The sequence below is a fragment of the Sinocyclocheilus rhinocerous genome, unplaced genomic scaffold, assembly GCF_001515625.1.
Source record: "Sinocyclocheilus rhinocerous isolate Xijiao unplaced genomic scaffold, SAMN03320098_v1.1 scaffold677, whole genome shotgun sequence".
In the NCBI taxonomy this organism is placed as follows: Eukaryota; Metazoa; Chordata; class Actinopteri; order Cypriniformes; family Cyprinidae; genus Sinocyclocheilus; species Sinocyclocheilus rhinocerous.
The window spans coordinates 498,147-507,109 of NW_015633185.1; the positions used below are offsets into that span (position 1 = coordinate 498,147).

The window sequence follows — 8,963 nt, forward strand, 5'->3', positions numbered from 1 at the left end:
AAGAGGACGATATCCGCTTCGTCATGCCTAGAGCTGATCTGTGCTGGTCGCTGAGTCGTTGCTCCGGCCGGACACGGCATCAACAGTATGTGTGGGGCGTAACATTTCCGTCTCACGCTTGAGGTATTCGGCCAATCACAATGCACTGGATAGCTGGCCAATCAGCGTACACCTCGCTTTTCAGAATGATGAGCTTTTTCAAAATCGACGCGTTTCAGAAAGGCGGGGCATAGAGGAGAAACAATAATGTACAGTATGTGAAAAATAATGTGTTTTTTTAACCTTAAACCGCATAAACACATTGCATTACACCACATACACAACATAATGTTCTTTTTAGCAACGTCCCCTTTATGACCCCTTTAAAAAAAATCTGTTCAACTGCTTGCTTTTTTTTAGATGTTATTTTGTATTTATAGCAGATAGATATGGAAACAGATCTAAAACTAATCTGTAAAGTCAACATGTGGTTTAGCTGACCCACTGTGATGTGATAAGGCCAAGCATGAGTAAATATTAACTCCAATGTCCAGGAGATGGTGCTCAAGACTTTAAAATGCAAGTACAAATCCATCTCATCAGTAGCATTGGACAGCTGACCTATCCAAACATGATTTTTTTTATTTTAATAAACCTAATTTTGTTCAATTAATTAACCTTAAATTATATTTAAAATTTTAAATCAACTATTCTAATGGAATATGTCTTTATCTAGTCTTTGTAAAGGAAGTTGAGCAATAAAGGCTGCATCAGTGGGTCAAGTAAACGGGCTGCGGACAGTGATAATCTCTTCTATTGAAGTGATTTCCTAATGTCAAACATGTCTGCATATTTTCTTAATGGATGTAATCTTTACAGGAATTTTAAAAAAGGAAGAAAAAAAACTTAATCTTAATGATTAAATAAATGCCCATCTGGTGATGAATATGAAGTATGCATGCATATGAATTTAATTACAGTGTTTGCAAGACAGAGCTATATAGCTCAAACCCTGACCCTAAGTATTATAGTTCTGTAATGAATTCAGCCCAGCTGCTTAACATACAGTATGAGTCTATTTAAACTTTATTTTTCTTTCTCTTTAAACTTTTTATTAAGGCAATCTTTATTAAGGAAAGATTCAACTTTCTGAAAAGGCAACGTTATGCTGCATTCTACGAAAGAAGTCACTTACACCTGATGGACATCATCATAAAAGGTGATGCAAACATTTAGCTGACGCATCATATATCTTATCATCACAGAAGCCAAACAATAGCAACACTGGAAGTTCAGTAGTGTGTTGAACAGGAAATGTGTGTCTGTACATTTCTTAAGATGATAGAGAGGTGACATCATCTCCTCTGGCTCTTTCATTCATGAACCCCCCCCAACCCACCCATTAATCACAGGATGAAATCCAGCTAAAACAGAGGGGCATAATACTATGAATAAAAAAAAAAAAAAGTAATATCACATAAAAGCCCGGGATTTCAACTTTATAATAAATCAGGCATGCAAACTGTGGCACGCACAGACAGAGAGTAGAAACATATGAGAATGGCTCCGGATGTTAGGAAACAACAAAGAAATGCAATTTCATCATGCCACATTACTCTGTGATTTTAAAAATACATTGTCTGAGTAAAAATTGACTGGCAATGGCAAACAGATGACTGATGACAATGAATCACCTAGATGTATGTGACGAACAACACACATCTGTTTTGATATCTAATTAATCTGAAGATGCAGGTTTTTTAATATTATCTATACCTCAACAACTTATTAACTCTTACAGATTTTTTTTTTTACTAGTTTTCACAGAAAATACTACTTTATGTATCTGATATTTTATATATATTTCTTAATTCTCAAAACATGCTGTGAAATGGCCACTGCAATATAAAAACCACAAGGATTGTCAGTACTTGGGGCAAAGTCCCTTTTAGAAATATTTTTATGTGTTAGAAAAAGGGAAAAGATCTTGAGTAATTTAGCATGAGTCACAATATGAGCTTCCGCGAAAGCATAGCCAACTATCTCATTGTTTAGTGCACAGCGCATGTGCCAGCTTGCCTGAGGCCAGGCCCCCCTCAGCCAATCACAGATTCGTCACTATAAAGCCAGGAACACTAACAGGCACATGACAGCAAGTGCTCAGTAAGCCCAGTGCAGCTCTACACCGCAACATCTGCAAGCAAACAAGAAATCAATTGCTTACTACCATAAAGGTAAGCAACAAATACACTTTTTCTGGATCTGCTTTGCTTTCATTCTTTTACATTGCATATTGTGCCTATATAGCTATTTTTCATTGACTTGATTTAAACATATTGCATGTGGGGATATAAATTAATTATAATTACATTTAAATATGTTCATCTTACACTTTTACAAATAAAGTAATGCCATAGAAGATCCATTTTGGGTTCTTAATAGTTCTTAAAAGAACCATTTTAGGCTTAGTGTGATGAATAATTTAATCATTTAAAGAACATTTTCTGATTGCAAAGAACCTTTAGCACAATGGAAAGGTTCCATGGATGTTTAAAGTTCTTCATGGAACCATAGATGCCAACAAAGAACTTTTATTTTTAAGACTGTAAGTGCACCATATAGATTATAAAACATTTTTATAACCAAACATAAGGATACAAATAGAATTCATAAAATGTCAAAATTAGATGATCAATTTAAATAGAACCTTCAAAGGCTGCTGTACATGTTATAATAGTAATATGTATGAAATTTGCCAAGAATGTATTCAAAGGTACTGTAGGAGTAGTTGCATTAGTGATCAATGAACTATGAAAATTAATGGATTGGATGAATGGAAAAAAAAAAAACAGATCAATGGTGGGCTTATAAGTACCATTATACAGTATGCATGCTTGCTTGCAGAATCAGTGCTTGCAAATTCATGTGATTTTCTTGGCGATACTTTTTTATTTTTTTGTCAACTTTACAAATGTTCCTATTAACTTGAATTCCCCCTGCTTGTGGTCAGAGAACATGTGCCTTCTCTTTTATACATGCTTCTTATGAATATATGGCTAACTTCTTCAAATTGATTTTAGGATCTCCAAAAAAGGAAAACCTTGGTTTGCGGTCAAGATGAAGTGTATACTCAGGATATTACTGTTGACATGCACCCTGTGCTTTATTGAAGCTGTAAGTGGAAAAACAAAACAGAAGTGAAAATTCTTACTTCCTACTGAGGGTCTTTAATTGGAATTAACATTTTTACCCACACTGCTAAGATTAATATTTCTGTTTTTAGATTAAAAGCCCTTGGAGAAAAAACACTTCTTCTCGAGTAAAGGGTAAATTTCACAAAATTTGATTTTGTCATATTAGATTAAAGTTTTCCAACAATATGCTATTTGATTAAGGTTGTATTTTTAGCATTTGAATGTCTAGGTTTTAATCATGACTTTTCTCTTTTCACAGATAAGTGCATACTAGATGGAAGCAAGGAGAGCAAAAACGAAGTGTCAGTGACAGTCAGTGGGCGGATATGTCTACCATGGAATTCCTTCCAATACAGAAACCACTCGTTCAGTAACTGCTATCATAACTACTGCAGGTATTTATATTTATATTTATATACTTTATATATATATTTTTTAAAGGCTGAGACCTCTGAATTTTGCTGTTTTAGGAATCCAGATAAAAGGATTCAGCCATGGTGCATTGTAAAGAGAAGAAATCGTTATGTATGGGAATACTGTGACATTACCGACAGGGAAATTAAACCAAGTAAGTAGAAGTCCATCTCTTTTAAGCCATGGGAAATATTGATAGCAGACTGACTAATATGGCTTACATTTGCTCTTGCAGCCACCATGAGTCCACCAAAATCTGACCCATCAAAGCAGGACAGAGGTAAAATTTTGATTGATTTACTTTTTATTGCCCATTCTAAACAAAAATCCTCATTCATTTAGTGAAAATGTAAGGAAAATCCCCACTAGGATCCTTTTACAAAGCCTAGAAAATTCTCTCTCCTCACAAACTTCATGTTTCTTCATTATTCAGAATCATCATGTGGGGAGCGACACTTGAACCGCATTACAAAGATAATAGGAGGATCAAGGTCAATGGTTGAGTCACAGCCTTGGATTGCAGCTATCTTTAAAGGAGATGGATTCATTTGTGGAGGAACCCTTATTGCTCCATGCTGGGTTCTCACTGCAGCCCACTGCTTCCCTGGCGGGTATGTCAACCTGTTGTTAACAGAAAAAAATTTGACCTTCTAAATGCACAGTCCGCTCCTGGGATCTGGGTCTTGTATCACCCTATTGAGTTTATTTTGTGATAATGACATGCTGACAGCACATTATCCTACTTATTAGTCATCAAATATTATCTTAAAGCTTCCACTAAGAAAAAAAAGTCCACTACAGCATACAAAACAATCAGCTTATCAGCAAGACGAACACTTCAACAATATTACAGTAATAGTGATCAAGTTCTCTGAGGTCATTTTCACTATTAATATCTTTTACTGAGTTGCAAGATGGCACAAGTTGGCGGTGTGATACAAGAGACATCAAAGTGGCAGTAAAATCATGAGGAAAGAAAAATAAAAATTACCTAGGTGGTAACTTGCATGCAGATTGCAAAGAACATTTGTGCCACAATTCATGGGTAGCCAATTGCAAACCAATGAGTTATTATCTAGATACAGTGTTGTCATGGGCAACAGTGAATATTACGAAATATCAGACCGCTGAATGCTGCGTTCAGAATCAAGTATTCCAGAGGCCGTGTAATAAAACTGCTTAACGCAGTTAATGTAGTGTCATCGCATTGTGGTATAATAACATGTCATATAATTGTACTATTTCTTTGCTTTGAACAGTAAGAAAACACAAATAAAGAGATACTCAGTCTTTCTGGGAAAGAATGCCATCAATGAAACCGACTCCATTAAAGAGCAGCAGTTCAACGTGAGCAAACTTGTGGTTCATGAGGGCTTTGATTACACAACTGAAAACTTCAATAACGACATTGGTATGTTTGCTTTATATTTTATTATTCCAGCAATTAAAAGAAGAGTGCATAAATAATAAGTAGTGCAAATCCCTTCCTTTAGCTCTTTTGAAGATAGTGGACAGCAATGGACAATGTGCAGTGAAGACAAACTCTGTGAGAACTGCATGTATTCCCCCTTTCCAGCAGATGCTTCCTACAGGATTCTACTGTGAGATTGCTGGCTATGGAAGACATCAAAAGGGTAAGACGACACACACTGTATGCTAAGCTAGATAGTGTATCCGAGAACAATAACAATGATCACTTTCCTACGACAACAAGATATGAGGGCAACATGGTGTGTCCACAAAGTTGATCTATGATATGAAATATAACACAAACTGGGACGTCCTATGATTATGACACAACATGCTGTACTGGATCTCTAAAAATTTAGCTGGACATTTTAGTAATGTCATTTTGTCACTCTGGATGTCAATGAATGTCAATGCCAGGACTAGAACTACGTAATACATGAGATGAACATAAATGTCATCATTGCTTTTTATCTGTTTTTTAAGGAGGCTTTGAGTACTCTCGATATCTGAAACAGGCTCAGGTGAGGCTTGTTTCCCAGAATGATTGCCAGAACAAGTATTACAGCAAGGACGAGGTCAATAAAAATATGTTGTGCGCAGCTGGTAGAGACTGGGAGGAAGATGCTTGCCAGGTAAACCAGAAGTTTTCACTGATGATTGATAAATATGACATTTGGCCTAGACAAGTTAAAATATCTTCATAAATACACATCTGAATGTGTTCATTGTTTTTCTGCTTTCAGGGCGACTCAGGAGGGCCTCTGGTGTGCGAAGTAAATAACACCATGTTCCTATTCGGTATCATTAGCTGGGGAAAAGAGTGTTCAAAAAAGTTTAACCCAGGAGTTTACACAAAAGTCACCAATTACAACAACTGGATCTCAATGCATACAGGTTTACCCAAATATACAGTAGGCTCCAGGTATCCACAAAAGGAATAATTATGACAGGGTCACTTTACAACAGAAATGAGACCGTTGCTCAGATACTTAGCCACTCAGGGTAATGTTATATTCTGTGCAGAATATGTGCCAATTATTTATGCCATTTTGATTATATACGGCAGCTACTGTAATCAATAGGAATAATCTTTGACAGTGTTATAATTACATGTTCCTGCATTTATTGAATAGTGATACCAGGTGTATGAAGGATACATAGAATGACGACTGAACAAGTTGATCTAAAATAACTGATGTTAATGACATGGCCATTGGTCCAGTTTGTGGCAATAAATATATAGATAGAATTATATATATAAAGAAGGAGTAGTGGTCCTGATAGTTAGATTTTTTTAATCCATTTTATGACTGGGCATTATCTCTTTTGTTCATTTTTTTTAATCGTTACTATTTATAATGTATTATTTAATATTTAATTTATTGCACGACCATATGTATGACGAACATATTTATTTATTTATTTATATCTACCTTTTTTTTTGCATATATATACATATCTCTGATTGTAAAACAGTCATTTACTTTAATACAAAATTCTCATTTCCATTTTTATGATACACCATTGTATTAATACACCATTTTATTTGACATTAAACTTGCTTTAAATCTCTTCACGTTTTCATTTCATTCATTCATTTTGCATCATTATAAATATTCCTTTAAATTACAACCAACTGATGAATTCTCACTCATATCCTTTTCCATTCTTTTTAAGCATGTATTAACTAGTTCATCTATTATTCATCTGTTAGTCTCAATGATGTGCAATATTTTTTCAAAAATTATTCAAATATAGGCATGGTCTAGCAGTACGTGCACATCTGCCTCCTTAAAGGGATAGTTCAAAAGTACAAAAGAAGATATTCTGTATTTTGAGATTTATTTTTCTCCATACAATGGAAGTCAGTGGGGACCAATGCTGTTTCATTATAATGAGAACATTCTTTGAAATATCTTCTTTTGTGTTCTACAGAAGAAAGAAAGTCATTCAGGTTTGGAAGAACAGTAAATTTCTTCCTTGTTTTCTTTTTCAAATTTTTTTTTTGGGGAATCTAAACTTTCTTGTTCCATTAAACTAATTGTAATTAAATATTGTATGGTAAAATTGGGAATATTGTCACAAAAGGTCAGCATGTTCCTTTTTCCTATAGTCAATAATGATGGAAATGTCCTTTTTACAGCCAAGACTTTAAGGTATGAGTTTATACAGAAATTGACTGTTAAAATAAACCAATCCTGAGAAATATTAGTCAGTTATTATTAGTTAGTGACAATTAGCCGGTCTCTCCTATACATAATCAAACACACACACACACACACACACAGTGGAGATCAAAATTAGAGAACAATCTATAAATACCAAAAAATTTTCCGAAATATTTTTAATCTTCATCACTCAAAATTTGAAGGAATATTAGTTGTGAGTATACCACTGTTCTACTAACATGTTTTACAAAATAACCAGAAAATTTCAACAACAAAAAAAACATTATTTTGTGGAAAACAGTGATCAAAATTAGAGAACAGTAACCACTGTAGCACGAAAGAAGATTACAACGAACATTTTGGAGGGTTGCAGCTGTCAGAAATTAGTAGGAAGTGTAGAGGACTTCATCTATCTCTGCAGGACATCACTAGTTTCTTCTCACACTGCTCTGGTGTGATCTTGGTCCACTCTTCTTCCAGTCTCTTCCATAGTTCGGTAACTGTGGTGGGTTTCTTAGCCATAACTTTGTCACCAAGGAATTTCCAGAGATTTTCAGTTGGGTTTGAATCAGGACTCTGGCCCGACCATTTAATTATTTCAGTGTTCTTAGCTTCAAGGAACTGCTTTATTCATTTTGCAGTGTTATGGGGGCATTGTCTTGCATGAAAATTGCAGGCTGATTGGGAGATGCTTGCAAGAAGGTACCGCATATTGCTGAAGGAGGTCCTGATAAACATTTGCATTCCCCCTTCCCCATTGAGAGTCTCTGCTTTATCCTGTCTTCTCCTGCATTTGTCTTACGTGGACGACCAGCCTTTTTGGGGGACTTTAATGAATTAGTGTCATTGTAAAGCTGCAATATTCTAGAAATCACAGATTTGGAATGACCAATCGAGTGGCCCGCCATCTCGCAATCGCAGTGAAAATTAGAGGAATGCTGCCAGTTAAATAGGATTTGTCATATAATTAAGGAAATTAGCACTAGGTGCCAGATTAACACCAATAACTTGGAGGTACCTGTAAGTGTTCTCTATTTTTGACCAGAGTTCTTTTTCAAATATCTCATTTAAGGTTTTTATACTGTGCTTCAGAATACAATTAATTTATGAAATATGCTTTAAAAACTGCCCTTCTGCTCCCGTTAGGATAGCTTTAGACCAATCGAGTGGCCTGCCATCTCGCAATCGCAGTGAAAATTAGAGGAATGCTGCCAGTTAAATAGGATTTGTCATATAATTAAGGAAATTAGCACTAGGTGCCAGATTAACACCAATAACTTGGAGGTACCTGTAAGTGTTCTCTATTTTTGACCAGAGTTCTTTTTCAAATATCTCATTTAAGGTTTTTATACTGTGCTTCAGAATACAATTAATTTATGAAATATGCTTTAAAAACTGCCTTCTACTCTTGTTAGAACAACTTCAAATAGGACTAAGCAGTGACCTTGAAATTTAAGAAATTGTTGTTCTCTAATTTTGATGTCCACTGTCTTGTGTGTGTGTGTGTATATATATATATATATACATATATATCTCATCTCATTACATTTAGTCATTTAGCAGACGCTTTTATCCAAAACGACTTACAAATGAGGACAATGGAAGTAATCAAAATCAACAAGAGAGCAAAGATATGCAAGTGCTATAACAAATAAATGTTAGCTTAACGCAGTACACGTAGCAAGTTTATTTTATTTTATTATATAATAAATAAAAAGAAAACAGATAGAATACAAAA

At 34.9% G+C, this 8,963-nt stretch overlaps 2 protein-coding genes across 2 annotated transcripts in view; one reads left to right on the plus strand and one right to left on the minus strand.

Moving 5' to 3' along the window:
• Window positions 1–8,963, minus strand: part of LOC107743510 (inhibitor of nuclear factor kappa-B kinase subunit alpha-like) — a 28,480-nt gene that overhangs the window by 15,634 nt on the left and 3,883 nt on the right. The window lies entirely within an intron of this gene.
• On the plus strand, window positions 2,153–6,307 carry LOC107743511 (urokinase-type plasminogen activator-like). The gene is made up of 11 exons (XM_016556751.1): window positions 2,153–2,213; window positions 3,060–3,153; window positions 3,263–3,305; window positions 3,433–3,568; window positions 3,644–3,741; window positions 3,823–3,867; window positions 4,021–4,198; window positions 4,847–4,998; window positions 5,081–5,221; window positions 5,541–5,689; window positions 5,801–6,307. Exons 2-11 carry the CDS (start codon window positions 3,097–3,099, stop codon window positions 5,996–5,998), a joined length of 1,197 nt encoding a protein of 398 aa, XP_016412237.1. The 5' UTR covers window positions 2,153–2,213; window positions 3,060–3,096; the 3' UTR covers window positions 5,999–6,307.

What these genes read in the sequence shown, in the direction of transcription:
- LOC107743511 (XM_016556751.1), top strand. Translation starts at nt 3,097, where the DNA reads ATGAAGTGTATACTCAGGATATTACTGTTGACATGCACCCTGTGCTTT. An exon ending in AAACTTCAATAACGACATTG is followed by an intron (nt 4,999 to 5,080) that starts GTATGTTTGCTT and finishes CCCTTCCTTTAG; the next exon opens with CTCTTTTGAAGATAGTGGAC. An exon ending in GGGAGGAAGATGCTTGCCAG is followed by an intron (nt 5,690 to 5,800) that starts GTAAACCAGAAG and finishes TTCTGCTTTCAG; the next exon opens with GGCGACTCAGGAGGGCCTCT.